The sequence below is a fragment of the Nelumbo nucifera genome, chromosome 6, assembly GCF_055504915.1.
Source record: "Nelumbo nucifera cultivar China Antique chromosome 6, China Antique-T2T, whole genome shotgun sequence".
Lineage (NCBI taxonomy): Eukaryota > Viridiplantae > Streptophyta > Magnoliopsida > Proteales > Nelumbonaceae > Nelumbo > Nelumbo nucifera.
In genome coordinates, this window is record NC_142654.1 from 59,883,301 (window position 1) to 59,906,956 (window position 23,656).

Genomic DNA, 23,656 nt, shown 5'->3' on the forward strand with positions numbered 1-23,656 from the left:
AGAATGTTAAAATGCTAATAGTAAAAAAATAAATAACAAAAAATATTATAAAATTACCAATATATATATATATATATTAAATGGTATATGTATTTAAATATATGTAAAATATAAATAATTATTAATTATTTAAAAACTTAAAATACAAAACAATTATCTACTCTTATTTGTTTCTGTTATTTAACTTTTGCTTAACAAATCTGCTATTACACGGGTAGGAATGGCAACGGGGCAGGGATCATAACCCCTGTCCCCGACCCTAATTATAAAAGTAACCCCCGTCCCCATCCCCGATCCCCGTCGGGGATAAATTTTGTCCTCCATTCCCGATCCCCGATGGGGGTTCTCCATAGGGACCCGAATCCCCAAATTTTTTTATATATAACAGTATTTATTTAAAAAATAAATTTACTTAAAATAAATAAATATTTTAAATTATAAATAATTTTTTAAATATGTTTTGATATATATAATATAAATAACATAACAATATATATTTAATATAAATAATAATATATATATATATACATACATAATCGGGGTCAGGGCGGGGTAGGGACCTCAATCCCCATCCTCGACCCCGATCCCGAGCCCCGCCCCAACCCCGATCGGGGATTCTTATTAATCTCCATCCCCGTCCCCATCCCCATCCCGCCTAAACAATCTCCATCCCTAACTCCATCGGATCGGGGAAGTCAGATCCCCGACGAGGATGGGAAAAATTGCCATCCCTATACACGGGTCCGGCTAGTATTTTTAAACACTCCCATATTACACAAACTTGATCAAAGATTAAAAAGAAAATCTTGAATTAGGTGTAAATTGTGCAATGACGTTAGGGCAATCTGGTAACTAAGATAAACTCTAGCCGGTCTGATGCTGACCAAAAACATGTTAGCCGGTCTGAGGAGCTCCCTTTATTACTGTCGTGGACAAATCTGGTGCAAATCGGATTTTTCATGTTATTTTCTCTAAATATTAGGGCAATCTGGTAACTAAGAATCCTTTTTTGGTAATAATAGTAACTAAGGCTGTGTTTGTATAAATTTTCCTACGTTTTCCTTCCTTTTCCTATTTTTTTCCTTCAAACCAAACACAGTCTACCAAGTTACCAACAAATCAGTAGCCTTCTGACACAAGGAAGAGGAAGCTCTTTTTTGATCCCCCACTAATAAGTTGGTTTTTTTTTCCCTACAAGATTACTTCGTCTTGATTCGCCATTGTTGCTCCTTCCAACCTTCCATCATGGTTCTCGAGGTCTGTAATTGAATCACTCCTTTATTAGTTAGAACGAAACCATTATATTGTTTTTTTTTTCTTTTTTCTTTTTTGGGATTAGGGTTTCTTCTGATCGGCGTTGTTGTTTGTCAGGCTACTATGATCTGTATCGATAATTCGGAATGGATGCGAAACGGTGACTACGCGCCCACAAGGTTTCAAGCGCAAGCTGACGCCGTTAATCTCATATGTGGAGCTAAGACGCAGGTAATATCAGGCCATCCATTTTCTTGTCATTCTAGGAAATGCAGTTTTGTAGTGGAAGAAATTTATTAGGTTTGATTTATTTGAATTGGGACTTCTTTTCTTTTTCCTATACTGTTGTTGAATGAACTCTTGGGATTGCTTCTGGTTTTGTTTGTTTGTAGTTCCATTTCAGTTTGTTTCAGGGCTTGTTTCTAATGCAAATGTGAATCCACTGATGTATCCGCAGTCTAATCCGGAGAATACCGTGGGAGTTCTAACAATGGCAGGCAAAGGAGTCCGTGTTTTGGTCACGCCGACCAGTGATCTCGGCAAGATATTGGCTTGCATGCACGGTATTCTATTCTATTTTATTTTATTTTCTTTTCTCAATTTGCTTCCACAATGGATTAGTTGTAATTCCATATCTTCTTTTCTTTTTTCTTTTTTTTTTCTTTTTGGTCTGATAGTTTGAGCTACTGTTATCTGTTGGACGTTATTGGGAAAGCGATATTCTAGAATCTGGATGTAGGTAACCATTCTTTCTGTGAGATCAAAGGACTATCAGTTCTCATATGCGATGTAGACTCTGTCTTTGTGATTCACTAGGTTTTCATGTAGAGTGCAAGTGTGCAAGTGTGTGTACAATGTAGTGTTACATGTTATATGAGATTAAGATCAGTTGCTGGGGACTGTAGGAGTTGCTGTTGGTTAGTCCGTAGGGTTGTAGATTATGGTGGAACCTTATAACCCTAAGAACTGTTTTCCAGTGGGAGGAACCACAATGTTATGGATGGCCGTTATTCCATTTTTTCTAAGTATTTGAGTCAAACAAAAACTTTTAAGTTTACAACACATTAAATCCTTGTCAATTAATATAGAAAACATAAAATACCCTAAAGGGTAAATTATGGGTGTAGGATGTGTAAGGCTGGGGTGAGGAACGATCTCTTTGAAAAACAAAGGAAGGCCTATAAGAAAGGAAGGACAAAGTTCTTAGGTTAGGGTTGCACGATAGGAGAGTTAGGGCGTACACGGGAGTATTGGATGGTAAAAATGCTTAGGATCTGATGATTTCTAATGTGAGGAGCATCTCTATTTATGGAGGTTACAAGATCCCAAAAGGTAGGAGATGAGGATATTTGCTCCGTATCGGGGAAGGGAATATTTGATTCGCTGTCGATTATTGGATGCTCTATTTGGGTATCGCCACGTGTCTCATGAGGATCTTCTCAAGGATTGGCCTTATCCTCGAGTTCTCTCATTATTCACGTGTTACTACCTTTTTGGGTGTCATGACTAATCCTATGTGGCAACGGTGATGTCACCGTTCAGCAGTCGGTACTTCATCAATTCCTCGTGGCAGTTTGCAAAGTCCTTCGCTGTCGTGGGCCCGACCTACTGTCCTTTCTAGCCCGTCATCCAGAGCAGGTTCGCAGGTTGTGAGCTCATCGCACGTCATAGCGGGTGTGCCTTCATCGCACACTCAGGTGTGCTTGGGTCTTCTTGGACGAGTCTTTCTGGGGTTTGTTTAGGTTTGGGCGTTGGCTAGACCTTGTGGGCCGCGGCGGGTTTATCGCGGTTTTGCTTAATGTGTTGTGGGTTCATCGCAAAAGTGGCGATGTACCGCGAGTTCATCACAGCTTGGGGATTGATTGCAAGCTGCTTGTAAGTGCTTCTGTGGCGATGTACCGCGAGTTCATCGCAGCTTGGGGATTGATTGCAAGCTGCTTGTAAGTGCTTCTGTGGTGTTACTTTTGGTGTCTGAGTGTTCTTTGAAGGTTCGAGTGAGCTGTACATACCTACAACGGGGGCCCCTAGTACTTTAGGGGGTTGTGAACTTGTGATACTTTGCCCCCTATTAGAAGATTTGATCTGTTACAAGAAGGGGCTAGAAAATCTAGGGGCAGGCCGAAAAGGACTTGCATGGAAGTAGTAAGAAATGATTCAAGTGCCCATAATTTAATGATGGCTATAACTAGGTGACAAGGCGTCCAATTGTCCATGGTGGTTTTCCTCGCTTAAGCACCTTGTACAAGGTGCTATATAATATTCTTTTTTTTTAACTTTATGAGATTATCAGAAAATATAGGCATCATATATACTAGTTTCTTTTTATTATTTTCTTGTTTGTTCAATCAACACACATGTTGGTGTATGCTGTCTTGAAGCTTGAAGACTTTAAGACCTGAGCCGATAAGCAAGGTAGAACTTAAAATTTTATCCAATCAAAGCATTCTTCTTCTTTTCTTCTTTACCTAGGAAAAAACAGGTATGAACTTTCTTTTCTTCATTGTTCATTCTTTTCTTCTTTTTCTTCTCACGAACATGTTGATTTTCTATATTCTGATATGAGGTTTATACTTATTTGATGAAGAATATTCATTCAAGCAAAAGATGAATGTTGGTTGCTATTGGAACCTAGCCACCTAGGGAACTACCCTAGGATTTAAGGTTTTTATTTAAAGAAACAGATTGGAGTGCAAGTGCCTCTTTCTGCCTGGATGCGCTTTGGCACCTTGAAAACTATGCCAAAGATCTGTAACATCAAAATAACCTCACAGGATCAGTCAATAAATCTCAGCCATCCAAATTATGTATCAAGATTTAAACTTAGTCCATCCAAATGAGGTACCAAATCAACATATCTAAGACATTAAAGTGGTCTACAAAGATCAGTGGATTTCTCAAGAAACCATTCAACCTGAAAGCTTAAGCTATTAGGGTGAGGTCCCTTATGTGAAAGCCTAATGGGCTTGAAGTGTGGACAAGCACAGGCCCATCCATACCTTGTGCTGAATTTTAATTAATTATAATGGAGTGACAGGGATCGAACATTAGACCACTTGGTCAAACAAGCTCCGATACCATCTCAAGGAACCATTCAACCTAAAAGCTTAAGCTATTAGGTGAGGTCCCCAAATAGGTTTTTACTCTCAACAGGATTAAACAAAATTTTGGTGCATGGTCCAGTTTTGTTTCCGAAACATGGCTCTAACATATCTAAGGTAGACTTGATTTGGGTTGTGTTGAACTAATTTGAGTAGTATAGTAATAGTATATAGAACAAAGGTATGTAAACAAAATTTGAACTTTGTGGAACTAGTACTATGCTACTATTTGGCTGAACCGAGGGGTAGGGGGTTGCACCAATGTCTAAAAGTGCAGAGGTCTGAGGCTAGACTCTAGGACCTTTGGATGCATGAGGTGTAATGTTCATAAACACCTTTTTTAAAGAAACAACATGAAACTAGAATGATTAAAAGCATACGAATATGCAAAAGAGTATATTGTTATATTGGAAGAGCATATAAATGAATAAAAGATCATATGTTCTCAGAAGGCACATCCTTGGAAGACCACGGAAGGCATATTCTAGCTTTGGTTAATTCTTGAATGCTGGCCAGCGAAGACTTCTCAGGCATCAGCTATGTTGACCTTGATAGAAACCTTCTGGAGTACCTGAAATCTTCCCCCTTTGATCCCCAGCCCAGTTTCAGCCTCTCTGTTGTGGAACAAACAAAACAAACCAGGGTCTGGAAAATACAATTGGCAAGTAGAGAAAAACAGGAAGAGAGCAAGATAGAAAACAGAGTGTTCAAGCACAGTCAGAGATTTATTTGGTTCAGCTTATAGCCTACGTCCATGGGCGTCAGAGGAGAAGAAATCCACTACAAAATAGTAGAGATTGCAGTCACAGTGTTCAGACTCCAAACCCTAGCTCCTAATACTGGAATTCAAGGCATAAACACAACTCTCTCATCCCGGACTCATTGTGCTTCCATTTTGTAATTCAATGTCTTTCTCAAAAGGTCAGCTGAGCTCCCAGTGCTGCTTATTTTTTTTTTTTTTGGGGGGGGGGGTTGGGTTCATCCTCAAATCTGATGGTGGCTTGTGTTGGGTTTTATAGTGGTCCCACAACTGCAATTGATGCCTCTGAAGCAGAAGCTCGCTCCCTTCTTTCTGGTCTCAGTAATTGCCAAAGAGACTCAAGCTGTTTCCTTGACTGGTGAAGGTGACTCCTGGAATGTGATAGGCTGGGCCATTAAGTATGGGGCAGGCCCCTGACAGCTACTTCATCTCATTCATGAAATCAATGATCTCTCTGAGTCCCTTGGATGCTGTTACAGATGGATTTAGAGAACTGAACCAAGTGGCAGACTCTTTAGCTAAATCTGGATTGGATAGGGTTTTTGATTTTTTTTTTTTCTTTTATAGAGCCCTGTTGTTTTACATCCTCTCATGTACATCACTCTTTTTTTCTGAATGAAAGTGTTCTTTTCAAAAGAAAGAAAGAAAGAAAAAAGATGACATGTTCTTATAAATGATGACTGTAATGAAAGTAATTGCATTTTAAAATTCTCTATACATTGCTTATTCAAAAAAAAAACCCTATTATGTTAAATAATACCTTAAAACATTCTTAGATATATTGAAACATAGATCCAAGCACATAAACATGTAAATGTACACATCCAAGGCTTCTAATAGCATGAAGAATATCATATTAGAATGCATGAGCCTCAAGGTGTAGAGTATTGTAAGCAATGTGCACCTTTTAAAACAGTGGTCACACTCACTCATGATGGTGGGGCTCAAGCCAAACCCAAGTTGCCTAATTGGATTTCATGCCAGATTCAGTGTGTAAAAGTTGAAAAACTGTTAAGATTTAAAATTTGGTTGCCTCAGGTTGCTAGCTTGCATAGCACATCCCCAGTACAATGCTTGTACTTTTATGTTATTAGTTTACTCAAAAAAATTATATGAAATGTTGTGCAGATCAGTTGGGTTAAAGTTTGATTGGGCTAGATTATGTTCAAGTGATGAACACTTTGGCTTGGGTATGGGTTTTTCCCAACCAGACCTGATCCTTCTAAGCTAGACTCAATTTATGTTTTTTTTTTTTTTATCAGTGAGCTAGACTCAATTTATGTTACTACTTTTTATGCTATTTTCCTTCATGGACTGTTTATTAACAACTCTCGGTGACCATTTATAAACAAGTGAACTTTCACTCTAACAATCTAACATTCTATAAGTTGAGTGTTCTTTCCTTTGTCCTGATTTCCCTTCATGCTGACATATGTTTTTTTTTTTTTTTTTTTTTATGAATAAAGAAAAATTTATTACTTCATAACTTAATAGAAAGCTTTAAGCTCATACAAGATATAACAGCCCTTGGTGAGGCATGATCTGCAGCCTCTCCCAACTGATTACTAGGAAATTAGAAAGAAGAAAAAACAAGCATTATAGCTGAGCCCAAAACAAGACTTCCCTAATTGCCCCTTGCTTAGCTAAACCATCAGCCAAAGCATTTGCTGATCTCCCCACCCATTGTATAAGAACAGACATATTCCTTGTTAGCCACTGAAATTTTTTGATTTCATTCTTATAGCCATGTAGTAGTATTCTTCAACCACCCCACCACCACCTTGGAGTCCCCTTCAATCAGTAGCTGCCCTATGCCCCGTTGATTTGCAAATTGCACTCCCTGTAGGGCTGCTAGTAATTCTGCCCTGACTGAATCCCCAAATCCCAAAGGACCTGGGTAGAGGAGTACAATCTCTCCAAGCTTGTTTCTCAGCACACCCCCCATTCCAGAGCGTCCTGGATTACCTTGGCTGCTCCCATCAGAATTCTGCTTCAATGAGCCTTCAGGCAGTGGGATCCATCTTGTAACTGCCCTAGCCTTGCTGGATGAACACCTTGCTACTATTAACCAATTTCTCCATAAATCTGTAAAGGAGAATTGATGAAACAGTTCCATTGTCTTTAACCAATGTATTGCCCTATTCAACACACAATCCTTTAAATCATGACTATTCCTCTCCTTCCCTTGGAATATTCTAGCGTTCCTTTCTTCCCAGATTGTCTAGATCAAGGCTGCTATAGCGCATCTCCACATACTTTTTCCTCTGTTTTTTTGGCCAAATGAAGGTAGAGGGATTAAAAATCATGCTTACTTCTGTTGGCAAGTTCCACCTGTGCCCAAACAACAGAAAAAGCCAAGCCCATAATTCTACAGAAATAGGACAGGACATTAGTAGATGGTAACAATCCTCTCCATGAGCTCTACAAAGAGTACACTAGTTGGATGAGATACAAAGGAAAGGTCTTTTCTTTTGTAGGGTATCTAAGGTGTTCACTTTCTCATGATACACTTCCCAACAAAATGCCATTATTTTAGGAGGAACCGGCCTGCACCAAATATTTTTTGAAGGGAAAAAACCTATTGAGAGTGGGACTGACAGAGGGACTTGAAGAAAGAAGCGCAAGAAAAAACCCCTTTAGACTTGGAAACCCAAATCCTTTTGTTGAGTTTAGAAAGGATCCAAACAAACTTGACTTAAAAGACAAAGCAAATTAGAGAGGGAATCAATCTCCTCATCCCTTAACCCTTATGAGAGCCAAAATCCCAATTTGGGTCTAAGGGGGTTCCCACAGGTGAAATAAAGTTTGAAACAACCTCTTCCTTGTACAAGGAGGCAAAGAATAGTGAGGGGAAAAGGTTCTTCAAAGGGGTGTCTCCAACCCAAATATCCTCCCAAAAACTAATTGAGTTTCTAGAACAAACATTGTCCTTGACATACTTGAGGAACTGGGAAAGAACACTATGAATGGCTTTCCTAGGTGTTGCCAAAGTAGCCTGCTTTGATACACCAACATTCCACCCATTCTCTGAATGTCCATGAATACTTCCCACCACTTCGTGCCAAAGCCTCCATCTCTCCAAAGGCCACTGCCATAACCACTTCCCCAATAGAGCTAAATTTTTCTGAGCCACCTTTCCTAATCCCAAACCGCCCTCCTCTTTGTTTCTACACACAACTTCCCACTTCACTAAGGCTGTGTTTGATTTGAAAGAAAAAGTAGGGAAACCTTTACAAACCTTGTATAGGTTTTTCTGCCTTTACCTTCCTTTCCCTACCTTTTCCTTCAAACCAAACATAGCCTAAATGATCCTTTTTCCTTGTCTCGGTTCCCAAAGGAAGTCTCTCATTAATTTATCTAGCTTCTTTGCTTCCCAAGGTGGTATCCTAAAGACAAACAAAAAAATAAGTAGGTCGGTTTGCCAAGGTAGTTCTTATCAAGGTGATCCTACCACCCAAGGAAATGTAGTTCTTCCACAAAGCTAGTCTCTTTTCAAACTTTCTATCACTGGAATCCAAAAACTAGTCTCCCTAGGGTTTGCCCCTAACGGAAGCCCTAAGTAGGACATAGGCCAAAGACATAGAATATTCAAGGCACTCTGCAATAGCCTCAACCTCTCTATTTTCCAAATTGGTTCCTGCTATACAATTATTTTCCATATTTATTCTTAGATTGGAAATTCTTTGAAATCCTCTAATCAACTCTTTCAAATTTGCTGCCTTCTCGCTGTCACCCCCATCACAAAAAAATCATCAAATCATCCGTGAACTGAAGATGGATGATTGGGGTCCGACTTTTACCTATCCTCCAACCCCTTATAATATTTTCCCTATCGACCTTAGTGATGATTCTACTGAAAACATCAGCTACTAGGGTAAAAAGGAAAGGTAAAAATGGGTCCCCTTGCCTAACGCCTCTACAAGTTGGAAAGAAATCCTTCACCACTCCATTAACCAAGATTGGGTAATGGTAGGTACTAACACACCCAAACATTCATCTACACCCTCTCATTCCAAACCCACAATTCCTCAACACTTCTAAAAGAAACTGCCAATCCACCAAGTCATAAGCCTTTTGAGATCCAATTTACAAATAAAATCTTTTTTCCCTGACCTTTTCAGCTCCTCCGCACATTCATTAGCAATCAAGATTTGGTCGGTTATTTTTCGCCCTTGAACTTGGCTGATTATAGAGGGGAGGACTTCTTTAATCCTCAACAAGAACACTTTAGCCAAGATTTTATAAATACTTGTCACCAAACTAATCGGCCTAAAATCTTTAGTGTGGCTAGCATCAGGCTTCTTAGGTATTAGAGCCAAAAAAGTAGCATTCACTCCACGGCTTACTATATGCTTATCTGCAAACTCCTTAAAAACATCACACAAGTCATTTGAAAAACTCCCATGGCTAGCATCAGGCTTATGCTGAGGTATGTTGTATACTGGAAAATCTTCCTTTTCATTTTCTCAAAAAAAAAAAAAAATCTTCCTTTTCAATGCAGGTTTAGAAATAGGTGGTGAAATGAACTTGGCTGCTGGGATTCAGGTAGCTCAACTGGCTCTTAAACATCGCCAAAACAAAAAGCAGCAACAAAGAATTATAGTTTTTGCTGGAAGGTTGATAACATTCTCTCTTGTTAAGCTTTATCATTCTCATCACCATTTATTGCTCAATTATGTTATCATCTGTCATTATTTCAGCCCAGTTAAATATGACAAGAAGGTATTAGAAACAATTGGGAGAAAGTTGAAAAAGAACAGTGTTGCTCTTGATATTGTTGATTTTGGTGAGGAAGATGATGGAAAACAAGAAAAGCTGGAGGCTCTCCTCTCTGCTGTGAACACCAATGACAGCAGCCACATTGTTCATGTTCCACCTGGTCCAAATGCTCTTTCTGATGTGCTCATAAGGTTGGTGTTGCCATGTCGGTAATTTCCTTGTTTAACATTTCCATTTTAATAGCTTAGTTTGGTTTTGTGCATTTGAAGTGATATGGTTTCCTTTTCATTACAGCACACCTATATTCACTGGGGATGGAGAAGGGGGAAGTGGTTTTGCAGCAGCAGCAGCAGCAGCGGCAGGTGGTGTGTCAGGCTTTGATTTTGGCGTTGATCCCAATCTAGATCCTGAGCTGGCCCTTGCTCTTAGAGTTTCAATGGAAGAAGAAAGGGCAAGGCAAGAAGCAGCTGCTAAAAGGGCTGCAGAGGAAGCTGCTAGACAAGAAAAAGGAGGGGAACAACCCTCAAACTCACAGGATACAACTATGACCGAAAGTGGTACTGTTACAGCCCCTGAAGCTGACAACAAAAGAAATGATCTAACGGTTTGTCTAATCACAACTTCTATTTTTCCTTGGAAATCATCTTATATGTTCTTTGGTAGCCACATTAGACATCAATTTTTCTGACTTTTTGTATATATTTTTTAGTTTTCTTTTTTGTATTATCTGAAAACGATTTTAGGCACATAATAGAAAACAGGAACTGTTATTTGTGATTCAAGATGTAGCATTTATCTGTGCAACTATGTTGTGTCTATTTAATGCAGAACAACTAGGGTTGCAAGTGATTGATATTAGAATTGATGAATCAGTTAACTGAGATGTTTTTTGATTGAAAGTTTGAAACTAACTAGGTAAAATGGGTAGTTTAGTGTTAAAGATAATTCTCAGGCAGGTAGTGAATTAGGTTAATTCAAGTGGAGCTGTAACTGAACTGATGCAGTGAAAAAGAAACTGGTTGACCTATGTATTTGAAAGCTCTTGCTTCCTTGTAATTTGGGCAACTCTTCAGTAAAACAATTGTAAACTTACTTCAATTTAATAAATAAAGTTCATTTGCTGATAAAAAAGGTTAATTCAAATGGAGGAAATTGGAAAATTGGGGAAAACTAATAATTAAGGCCAATCTGCTCAAAATGGCTCAACAGGAGTTACTGGCTTATAGATGCTACCAAAGTACCAATCCCAATAGTACATGAAAGAAATGCAATTTAATTAGTAGTTACTGGCTTATAGATGCTACCAAAGTATCAATCTCAATAGAGTGTTTAAAGTAGGTTGGTAAAGCACTCACAAACAACCACAAGCAGCTGCAGTGGAACTTTAGTAATAGAAAACCTTTGAGAACAAAATAGAGAGCACAGCACTAGATTACACTAGGGTTTGCTTGTCACACTTAGAATCCCTCATTTTTCTTGTTTAAGAATCATCCTAGGATTAGTCATCTTGCAACAGAAGCATGCGGCAGCACAACTTCTAAATTTTCATTTACAGACTCCAAACACTAGTGAACTTTTCATATGGTTGATGGGGTTTTATTGAGTTAAGTTGAGACTAATTGCCTTCAAAAAGAAGAGAAAACAACAAGAACAGGTAAAAAAGCATAAGGTGGAATACTATTCATTAAAACTATGAAAATGCCCACATGCAAAATTAAGGGATAATGACTAGATTTATGACTCCTTATGACAGGATTTCAAAATATTGATAAAAAATGACAGGATTTCACAACCAATAAATGTAAGGAAATAACTCATTATTATTATATTTGTTAGAGGAACTTTTTGGCGATTTATTTTTAAAATTTTATCACCAACTTGAAAGTTTCTAAGCAAGTTAAGGACTGCAGAATATTCTGCTTTTGGACTTGATATAATCTCTTTATATGTTGGAGGGAGCTTTGTATTATTTTGATATATTTTTGTTGTATGATTTGATAAATGGATGCAATTGCTGCATTTGATTGTTACACAAATTTGGAAAATCCTACCTTCAGTGTTGCAAGATGCATTTGCAAATTTAATTTTATCACCTTCCAATTTCTTAAATGGTTCAGTGTTAGGTGGTTACAGGATGATGAGACTGCATTGCTAGAGCAGGCCATTGCAATGTCAATGGATGACCCCAGGACTAGTCACTCTGTGGGTGACACAGATATGTCAGAAGCAACTACAGAAGATCAAGATTTGGCCTTTGGTGAGCTTTTGCATTTTGATGGGGCAGTTTCCATGTATTAAGCAACTACAGGACTAGTCACTCATTGATTGGGAATTATGCATGTTATTATTAGAAGATTTCATTTCGTTCTCCTATTGAGTGGTTCATTATTTCCTTTCATGCATTTGAACTTCATTTCTTGGAATGGTGTTTTAGAAAGTGAGTTTAAGGTGAATAGATGGCCTCCAGTTGCATGATGCTTGAGCCTCCAAATAATTGAATTAAGATGAAAGAATACACATAAACACATATAGCTTTCATAAAAGCAATGGATGGGTATATATAATGGGAAAACATATGAATGGTCCAACAATTATAATAGTGGAAAATATGTAAGGGCAGGAAACTGCATTTAACGGAACAAAGTGAAGAATCGGATATCAGTGGTCTTGATGAGATTGAGAATGTTATCTTGTAGATTTAGAAAAAGGTTTACACTTCATAGTCATGTGGATTGGTTGATGGGGTTTCAGTCGGCTTCTGCTTACCTTTCTTGTAATTTATTTTTCCTTTCAATAAATTTTATTTTACCTTAAAAAGAATTAGGTTCAGTTAAAGTGGATATGTTGGATAATGAGCTGTCTTTTGTTCGCTCTTGTATGTGTGTGTAAGATCTGAGATTCTCCACTTCAGATCGTTGCCTGGGTGAGTTCATCTGATGGGCATTTCACTGAACAGGACAGAATGGTAGAACTGGAACAGAATTCATGTAGCCAACCCCATATAGTTGGGATTAGCAAATCAAAATTATGTTAGTAGGTTAAAGTCATGGTCCTAACTCCAAAGTAGGATTTGTCTCTTGGGTTTGCCTTTATCTAATTTTTTGATGGTGTTGATTCCTTGAAGAAGATATTAGATGCTGATTCCTAGAAAGGCTTAATTATGATTTCTAGGATGCTTTTCCTTATTTTTCTTAGCCAGTAAGTCTGTACAATGCATAGGGTTGAATAGAATTTCAATAGGAGGCTCTAGGAAAAGAGTTTATGTGCATACTAACTAATGAAGATATGGATTTGCAGGTACATCCTGCATCATTGTTTCTCTCAGGATTTAACCTTAGCGAGGTGGAGGAATTAGGGTGTGAGACTGCTCCTTGGCCCTTTGAATACCTTGACTTCCTCTAGGAGGGAATAAAAGGGTCATTTACTTCTGAAATTCTAGTAGAATAGTTCTCTAAAAACCTAGCTGCCTGGAAAAGGATTACATTTCCTTAGGAAGCAGCATTCCACCTAGGCTGATTACTTTCTTTCTGCTTTCAAAGCACCCATTAAGTTAACTAATTAAATTGAGAGGAATATGAGGCTTTCTATCAGATCCTGGTGACCTGTTAATTGGGCTAGCCCACGCAAGAGGAAAGAAGTTGTTGGTTTGGATTTTGGTAGATTGAGGTATATAAGAACATTGCTCATTTGGGGAAATGCCTTTGGAGGTTTCCACCGAGAATCAGACTTAAGTATTATATTGCATTGGTATGCTACTTATTCAATCCACCTCTTTATTTAACTCCTACAGTTTGATCCTTTTTTTTTTTTTGCTATGGTGTAAAATTTTGGGAAAGATTGCTAGTGCTGGGCCAGGTGTCTATGTAGTGTTTTCTCTTTGTTCTTATTGTAGCTTCATTGATCCCATCCTCTGATATTTCTGTAAGGACTAAGAGGGAAGATCATGTTCAGATGTACTAGGGATTTTGTGCTATACAGGTTCAAAGTATTGATACGATACTCTATATCAGGTGTATCTTTTCGTATCTTTGGCTCTCTGAAACACTTAATTCTAATGGTTTGTGAGTTTTGTTTGTTTTATATGAAGTAACAACATATTTTTTTGATGAATGTATGAAGTAACAGCATATCTGACAAAAGAACCAACAAAACAGTAAAAAAAAATCAAAACTTTAATTTTTTTAACAAAACAGTAAAAAAAAATAAAAGTTTTGAATGTTTTAAACGTAAACTTTGAACCATGGTACTATAGAGTCTCTGGAATACAAATGCAAGAATCTTCAATGACAAAAGCTAAAAGGTGGAATTTCTCATGGGCGTCATAGCAACAAGACTGGGTTAGATCTCTACACATAGTGACTGCTCTCAGACTTGTACCTTCATTGTCATGCTTGTCAGCCCAAGGTTATACAATTGCACTAATCAATTACCCCTTGGATCTCTATATTGAAGGGTTTAAAAGATCTCAATGGGTTCCATTCTAAGGGGTTAGCAAGTAGGTGCTGCAAATGTAAAGGACTTGTGCTCAAAACAAGGTTGCTTCAAGATTTTCAATTCTTTTGATGGGGCTGTTTAGGAAGCTGCTTCCTACAAGAAAACACACACACACACACTCCTTTGACCATTCATGTTGTGTTTAAAGATGGGCATTAAATTCAAATTTACAAATTACTGTGAGTGCCTCTGATGTAAGGGGGTTTGTTTTGCCCCAGACAGGCCTTCCAGCATCCTCACAAAGATGTCTCCTGTAACCTAGTTAGTCTGATGATCATGAACAGGGAGACAATATAAAAAATTGGCTCCTATGTGTTGTTTCTAGTTGAAAATTACACTTAAAGTAATTCAGATAATGCAAGAAAAGAGAGAAAGAGAAAGAGAAAGAAGAAGAAAGAAGTTTCAGCAATAGGTTGTGGAAAAAGAAAAGAAGGGAAGAGAGAAAAGAAGAAATCGAACCTCTCTCTAGCCCCCTTTCATCACTTTTATTAATAATTCTAAGTCTGAGTACATTTACTTGGATGCCCTTAATGGGGTGGCCAACACTAAAAAATAATTAAAGAAAATAAAAGAAGGCCGATAAGGCCCATAACCAAGCAACGTAACTTTTAAATATTACTTAAAAGAAATAAAGAACACTAAAGCCCATTCGGCCCATTCTCACTACATTTCTCAATCATTTATTTTCATTTAACTAATTGCTCAAAATGCAGTATTCTATTACTTGTGATGGGAAACCGTAACCAATTGCAGCTTTGGCAGCAAGAAGTGGGACATGAGGATGATGATTTATATGACTTTGTACCAACTTAGCTTAGCCTTTGTAACATGAATGGAAGACTTTGCCATTGTTAGCATTCACATGTTCAATTGATTTGTATCCTGTTTCTTGTCCTTCATACAATGACCTATGCCCTCCTTTTGGTTGCACGCAGCTCTTCAAATGTCTGTGCAAGACAATCCAAAAGACTCAGCAAGCCAGACAGAGATGACCAAGGTGTTGGGGGACCAGTCCTTTGTGTCATCTATCCTTGCTTCAGTATGTTTATGTTGATCTGAACTTGTCAACTAAGTAAAATGTTACATTTAGTTCACTCTGCATGTTGCCTAATAATTTATTTCTGTCACAGCTTCCAGGAGTTGATCCAAATGACCCTTCTGTAAAAGATCTTCTTGCATCCTTGCAAGGGCAATCAGAGGTGAGTTGAGGCTTTAGGTTCTGATCCATGAGCACATCAAGTAATGTTGGTTGTAGGTGGAAACCCCACAATCTATTTGCAATGAAGTGACAGAATGCATTAGTCTTTTATGCTATCTGTTCTTATGTCCGTATAACTATGGCATATTTACACTTGTTGCTCAAGTACTTGTTGTTTTGAGTTGTATTTTTACCATGGACAATATACCGCATTTAATTAGTGTGAGTTTTCAATCCCATAATGACATCAACGCCATCTTGTTTGTAAATTGGTTATGAAGCTTTGTTAGAACTATGGACATTTCAGAGAGTTTTGATTTTTGTTTTTCTCTTGTTGGGTTGGTTTTGGTTAGTATGCGTTGGTGGGAGTTGGAGTGTTTTTCTCTCTTGGATGACTTCTGGTCACCTTCCTTGTAATTTTCTATTTTCTTTTAATAATTTGATTTTATTACCAAATAAAGCTTCAGAATTTAGATTTTGAAACTTTGAAGATTGGTTGCATGCTATTTTGTCAGTCATGATATTGTATTAGTTACAGATCTTTTGTTATAGATATAAATCTATTCAAAAAACTTATCTTTTTCCTAAACAAATGGAAAAAGCCTGTAAGGTATTATGTTTCTCTGATTGTATCAACATATAATGACCAGGCCCAACAGAAGAAGAATGAAGATAAGCCACCCAATGAGGAGGACAAATGAAGATAAGCCACCTAATTGCTGCTGATTCTTAAAGGTAAACCTCAATTCACGGCTTTTCTACGACAAAGAAATAGAGATCGTTGTGCATGTAATCTTCAAGGATCGTAACTCTTCTTTTCTGTAATGCTGCAGGTCAGAAAGGCTCGGTATTGTTTTTTTTTTGGGGGGGGGGCATTAAGTTGCACTTTGCGGAGAGGACAGTACATGAACAGATACACATTATATTATATGGAAGACTGCATTCACTCCATTGTTCAGATATCTTTCATGGAAGTAGATGGGGTTCTTCAATGGCAGACTCTGGGTGAATGGTTGCTAGAAAAAATCATTGTTGGTGATGATTGTTGCGCCCATCAAAACTAATCGACTTTGCTTGCTTCACTGGAAGGAATACTTAAAAAAAACGCTGTTTGAGTTGAAAGGGATCTGACATATGTCCCTACCTTCTGGTGAGGGCTGTCTTTTGTGTTTGCCCTGATTCTTATTTTATAATTTTAAGTAGCGATCAGACCAGAGTGTAAATGCGGTCTGCACATGGCTGATAACACTATGGAAAAGGAGACAAGGTAAAGCAATGGGAAACCTAGCAAGGTTGGTTCCTCTGCGCTTGTGACTCCCGGTATTATGTCCATCGGCATCCATTTTCGGTTGTGTTGTGGACCGGTGATGCCACTCGCACTCGCTGGTCTCCCGATTCGCAAGCGGCTTCGTATACTGGAATTGGGTCCGATCAGTAACCACTCGAATGCATGTGTTTTGAGTTTTTGACCTCATTCTGGCCGGTAGATTTTTTAATCCATTCATGTGGTTCATCTATGATCTGAGGCTGGATATGTTTTAGCCTTCTAGGAGGTCCCAAGTGTTCCAAGGTCTCTAGTGGATAACACCCAATTAAAATTTAAAAACGTTTCCTTTTGGATCTGGATCATACCTATCTTATTTAAGCTAGATGAAAATAAAACCTAATTGCGCCTTTGGTATTACTTCAAATTATAGGCTGTATGATTGGTAAGACTCGACATGTGAAAGTACGCTCTTTACGTGAATTATTCCTCCGTGGAGTAGGATGATGATGATCATCTCTTTTGAAAAACAGATAGGATTGTAGATTGTTCTATCTCGTTTTCATTTTGAGGAGTAAAACACCATCAATCACCGTCAATGCTCAATCTTGTTACGTGCCTAACATATGGGTCCATTAGTGGGCCCACTTATTGAATGTGGTTTAAATCGGAAGAATAAGTTGGTGGGTATTTTTGGTGAAGTGTTGGGCCATGCATGTAGCAGAGAGCCACATGGGCCCATTTGTGAAAGTTGTTATTAGTTGTTCCTATGCCTGGCAATTGGATTGGGTGGGTCGGGTTCAGGTTGGGTTAAGATACTTTGGGTTCATTTCAGGTCGGGTTGAACTTTGGGTTGGGTGTTGGCAAATGCTGGATCCTAACCCTTAATATTCTGGTTAGGGTTGACCCACGGGTTATTTTGGGTCATCCCAAGAAATAATTGAAATTTAAAAAAAAAATAATGAAAAATACTAAAACTAAAGGAATTAACCTTAAAATTCCAAAAATAAAATAAAAAACTTGAACAGTTTGGTATGGGTGTAATGGGTAATGACTAATGAGTGGTTGTGTGAGAGTTGGAGTGTATATATATAATATACTTCCATTGTTTCTATGAGAGGAATCAATTGAAGATTTTAACCTATAACCATTTGGTTTTTAATTTTTTATTGCAGGTATCTTGTTTCCCTCGAAGTAGACAAAATTTACGTTACGTCCTATCTGGGATTGTAACAGAATGGCAAACTGGTCAAGCAAGTCTCAGGGAGGTATCTCATTTCCCTCGAAGTAGACGAAATTTACGTGTTACTTCCTATCTGGGATCGTAACAGAATGACAAACTGGTCTAGCAAGTCTCAGGTGGTTTTATCTTTCTTGCTAAGCAGCCTCGCAGTGGTTTTAGACGTTCGTTGCCTCCTATTGTCTTCTATGCACTCCATAACATGGTGGTTGGCCTGATCCTGATGGAATTCTTCACTATATGACTGCTGATGGGATGGGCCACTCTTGTCTTCCCCTGCATTACAGCTCTGTAGTGTTTGCTGGTATGTTTGTTGTATTTTAGTGCATGATTCCAATTCCATTCCTCCATTCTCATCTATTCTTTTTTATAGGCTATGCATGGCCTGAGAACTTTCCCTCAACCCTTTATTCCTCTCTTGTTTTCTATCAAACCAAACACAGCCTTCAGTGACAAGCGATCCTTATCTCACTAAAAATAATCCCACCGAAGGTCATGTCTTGTCACCCACCCACCTTTTAGAAAGAGTTGCACCCTTCATCATGGGCTTCATATTTTAATAGTGAAATGATTCATATACAATACACGTGTACACATGCGAGGGGAGGGGGGAGGGGGGAGGGGGGAGGGGCTTTTTGCCTCTAAATTTATTATTTTAATGGGCCTATCAAAAACTTAAATTATTTCATGGAATAATTGCTGATTGTTGCCTTATTCGACTACACCACCCTTTTGGACCGACCTCTTCGTAAAGCTCTCAAGAATCAAGACTGCTCTAGGGGTCGAAATTTGAGACCTTCGACTTTCATTCACAAACACAACAAGTGGACAAGACCCCTTCCCTTCGAACTCCTTCATGTATTTGTTGTGTTTCATACTTTGGATCCAGTGCTTTTATTTGCAGAGCAGGGCCTTATTTATATTCACTCACTTCAGGTTAAATTTAGGGCCCATCAGGTATATACTCAATTCAAAGCCTTATCATAACTTTAGACTGAATAAAGGCAAGTTTTAATTATATTTTTTTTACAGAAAAAATTGGTTAAGTTTCTTATGTTTTCTGATAATATTTAAATTTTTATTTTTCTTCGACCTTCGCAAAAACCTTCCCTTATGCCTTTTACGCCATGTTTGAGACTGCTTAAATTAAAAATAAGTGCTTATTCGAATAATTATTTATTTGTATTTGACACTTATTTTAGGGCTGTTTAACAATTTTTTTTTAAAATATTTTTTGGAAGCTCTGATAATCAAAAGATGATGTGAGCTTTTGCATCAAGATCTTATCAGCTTGAATACCGTTTGGTTAAGGCGCGTCTATTCGCGTATCTCTCTGCACAAAGATGAGTTGAAAAAAGTCAAAAAACTCTATTTGGAGCTTCCCGAAAATAGCTTGAAATGGCCTTATACAAAGTGCTTTATTTCAGGCTTATTTCCCAAACACTAAAAAGTACTTAATGGTGTGGTCCCCACCCAAATAAGCACTTGTTTCCAATAAGCATTTATTTTTAAGCACTCTCAATCATGGCCTTATACAAATATGCACTGTGAGCAAGGTTTTTAAAATCGAACCAAACAACGAACTAGTCAGGGGTCTGGTTCCTAGGTCGAACAATCCGATCGTCTGAACTGAACAGACGGCCCGTTCTAATAAAAAATAAATTAATTAAAAAGTTTTAGAAAATAAAATGGCCAAATTGATGGTTCAACTACTCGACTCAACAATTTGCTGACCAAATCAACAGTTTTTAGCAAAATAACGGTTTTGGAGTAAAATGAAACCGGTCAGGTTTTTCCGATCCAACCGTCCTATCCAGTCCGATTTTGAAAACCATGACTCTTAGTATTGTTCATTCTTCAGGTTGCCTGAATTGAGTACAGTATTTCTGACAATAGGAGAGGTGTTAGTTCAACCCCAACTTCTTCAGTTTTGCAGTTCACTTGAAATTAAACAATGGAACTCAAATAAAGTGAATTACTTTCTGGAGGCAATTCAATAAATCTTCATCCCAACACAATTTTTTGTGTAAAAATGAGATTTTAAATACTTTTAACACATAAGCCAGTGTTTTCCATCAGGACAATCAATGGAAGGGGGGCATTTTCGCGAGGTTTTTATAGCAGAGATCAAAATATTAGGGAGGTTAGTTTCCCTATTTCTTGGCTCAGTTTGGGAAGAGTGCAAATAGTTGTGTTCAGTGCAAAAGGTTTAAAAATGCATATGGACCACGTATAAGGTTTTGCAACATATTTGTATTTTCACTCTTCCAAGGAGCATAAATGATTTACTGATTAGGGTTTGTGACTCTAGGATCAAATGGTGTCCATTTGTCCAAATTTCAATTTAAATTCAATCCATTTATAATTTATAATTTGATCGAATATATTCCTCCCCTATCTGATCCAATATCAAAGTTTCAAGTTTCATATAAGTTAATTCAATTTATTTTTTACACAAAATACGTCATTTTTAATTCATATTATTGATATGAAAGGTGATAAATTCGATGAATAAGATCTCATTCAAATTTGAATATAGACTAAGGCTGCATTTGTTTTAGGTGTAAATTCAGTTTTACATCGATGAAAAATGTGAACTGGTTTAGTTGTCGATAGAAATTGGGATCAGTAAATTTTCAAAATGTACACTAATCATGTTTGGCTGTCCAGGTGTAAATTCGATGAGATGGTGCAGTTCTTTTCCCTGCTACCTAGCTGTTAACATTTCAGTGTTTGAACTAATCTGACAAATTTCGTTGCCGGTTGATTCCGTTTGGACCACATTTCTTCTGTTTACGTCATTGTTTTTCTTCTTCACACAACACAGAGGAAGGCATGTCACCAACCTGGGTCGTTCCCTTCTATTTATAGGGTGATTTCAGTGGCGGTTTCGCCGGTGCCACTACCGCTCTGGGTTCAGACCCGCCGCTACAAAGCAACAGTGACGGAACAGAGAAAGAAAAAAAAGGGGGAAGAAGAAGGGGAGAGAGAGAGAGAAATCGTCGGTGCCACTGTTGCCCTGGGTTCCAGTGCCAATCAAAGCTTTGCCAGTGCCAAAATCTTAGACTAGATGTTTGACGGAGTGCATCGACGCCAATGAGAGAAAATAGTTAAAACAGAGAGGAAGAAAGAGATGTTAGTTATACATCCTTAATTTCGATGTATATTTTACATCGATTATCGATGTAAAAAAATTCAAAAAATGAGTTTTATGCCGATATACTATTTAAGATTACACTCTTTCCAAACAAGTGTAAAATCGAACCGGGGTGTAAAGTTTACCCATGTTCGATTTTCCACCTCAAACAAATGTGGCCTAAGCAAATTTGAATATGCCCAGATCCATTTGCATTCCTACTTTACTCAATATATTTTCATTGAAGCATGCCGGCATGGGCCTTACAACTAGGCCTGTTAATGATACCCAAAAATCCGAGGCCCAATTTGACATTGGATCCAATTATCTCAGATTCAGATGATGTATTTATGTAATTAGACTGGATTTGGACGTTGCAATGTACATTCAATTAATAATCAGATTGGATTCGGATTTGAGTCCATCCCATCTGATTAAAATCAGATCTGGATTATATTATGATAGTTATTGTTTTTAATATATAAGTTTTATATAATTATATTTAATTATAAAAAATATATTCTATATATTATATTATATATATAATACATTCAAGATGTTATATTTATATTAATTTATTATATATAAAAGTTGAAAAGTAATTAATTTTTTTATTTTCTAGTATTTTAAAAAAATAAAATTTGAATCCAAGTTCTTCACAATCTGATTGGATTCGGATGCAACAGTTGGATCAGATGCAAATTTTGTTGAACCCGATCCAATTACAACTTTATTTAAAATTGAGAGTGGGCAAGGTTCAAAGTATTGGAAACACAAGGTGTATTGGAAAGGTGATTTTAAGAGACATATCGAGATACACTTTGGAAACACATAGATACAAACAAAAAATCAAGATACACATGGATATACTAGAAAATCCTTAATATGAACAACAATAAAAATGAGTTTTATGTGATTATAACTAATTTATTTAAACATAAAAAATCATTCTTTAATGATTTATATAAAGTATTGGGATATAATTAGTAACTCTTGAAAAATAGTAGAATAACTAAAATGCATGTGTCTGTATATATACTAATATTTTTTTGAAGTCATTTATTAGTTAATATTTATTATGTATACAAGTTAATATATACCTTAATTTTTAATAAATAAATATAATTTGTATTTATCTTATTATTATATAAATTTTAATAATCAAATTTTAGCATTTGTTGGGAAACATCCACAAGGCAAGAAAGATTACTTCAAGTAAAAAAAACATGTTGTTTTAATAAGCAATTAAGGTTGTCCTAATGGTTAATTAATTATTGTTGTAAGCAAATAAATTGGGTTCAAAACTTATTACCTTCGGTTTTTGATTTTTAACAAGTTATTTGACTTAAATAACATTTAAATACATATTAAATGCTGTAATTAAAGGTAATTCAAATGAATATTTAATTAAATAATATTAGCATTTAGTGACTAAAATTGATATTAATGAGAGTGAAGAGATGAATTAAATTTAAATTTAAAAAGGAGAGTTTCGTATCGATTCGATATGGACAAAAAAATGCGAAACCATCTAATTATACATATTCCATGTGTCTGAACTCTTTCAAAATAATACGTATCAACCGCCAATCCAAATTTAAAACCTTGAGAGTGGGAGATGTTAACAATAAGCAAGCCGGGTTGGGTTGGAATTGAACCAATGGGTTCAGTCTCACGGCTTAACTCTTTGCTTCATGCGTTTTGTAACTTTTGTTATTATCATCACTTTGATTCTTTCTATAAAGCTGTGATTTGCGACTTCTCACTCTTCCTAGTTCCCACTTTGCTTTTACGCCAAGAAAGTGTGAAACTTGAGGGACGGGGGGAAGGGGGAATGGAGGCGTGTGATCCGAGAGGAGGGGTCCACATCTCGCATCTCTGCTCTCCGGATCTAAACAAATACGATGTTTGACTATTTGTAGTTGTAGGTGAGCCGTATGTATTTTAATAAAACCCCCCGTACGTAACAAATTGGGAATGCTAGCCCACCACGCGTCTTACAGTCAGGTGGTCGCAATTTCCACAAACCCGTATCTGTAGGATAAGCCCCATATCATCACTCATCAGTCCATGGAATCACCAAGACACCAACACGACGGACACACCCCTCCCCCCAACTTCCAAATAAAAAATAAAATTAATGATCGTTGGACTTGGATAAAGAAGCATCATCAGTCAGTCCCAACACATCATCAACGTCGGTGGACCCTACAGAAAAGAGAGGGGGAAGCTTTGGTGGGCCCTACCATTTGATGGGAATTGAAAAAAGTTTCATTCTTGGACTCTGCATATGATCCGGCCCACAAATCGTACTACTACTAACCAACGTGCGCCGGTCACCTTCGACGCACTAAAAGAAATCTCTCATCTACGACTGACTTCACGACACGAGCAGGAGGGCTTAAGCTTAGGTACGAAACGAAGCTCCGGCTGCAGTCCCAACAGATATGGTCCTGCTCCTGCTGTACAAAGTCTACAAAAGATGGTCCACCA

General features: G+C 37.4%; 1 protein-coding gene across 1 annotated transcript; it reads left to right on the forward strand.

Annotated features, from left to right (window-relative positions):
• Positions 1-1,082: 1,082 nt before the first annotated feature.
• LOC104604233 (26S proteasome non-ATPase regulatory subunit 4 homolog) lies at positions 1,083-16,853 on the forward strand. Its single transcript, XM_010268502.3, has 11 exons — positions 1,083-1,257; positions 1,372-1,485; positions 1,712-1,817; positions 9,614-9,728; positions 9,813-10,022; positions 10,126-10,435; positions 11,965-12,088; positions 15,261-15,364; positions 15,456-15,524; positions 16,174-16,258; positions 16,357-16,853. Exons 1-10 carry the CDS (start codon positions 1,246-1,248, stop codon positions 16,222-16,224), a joined length of 1,215 nt encoding a protein of 404 aa, XP_010266804.1. The 5' UTR covers positions 1,083-1,245; the 3' UTR covers positions 16,225-16,258; positions 16,357-16,853.
• The last annotated feature ends 6,803 nt before the right edge of the window (positions 16,854-23,656 follow it).

Bases quoted from the DNA above. Each gene is read 5' to 3' on its own strand.
- LOC104604233 (XM_010268502.3), top strand. The intron at 1,818-9,613 runs GTATTCTATTCT...TTTTCAATGCAG, and splicing joins GATATTGGCTTGCATGCACG to GTTTAGAAATAGGTGGTGAA. The intron at 15,365-15,455 runs GTATGTTTATGT...TTTCTGTCACAG, and splicing joins TGTCATCTATCCTTGCTTCA to CTTCCAGGAGTTGATCCAAA.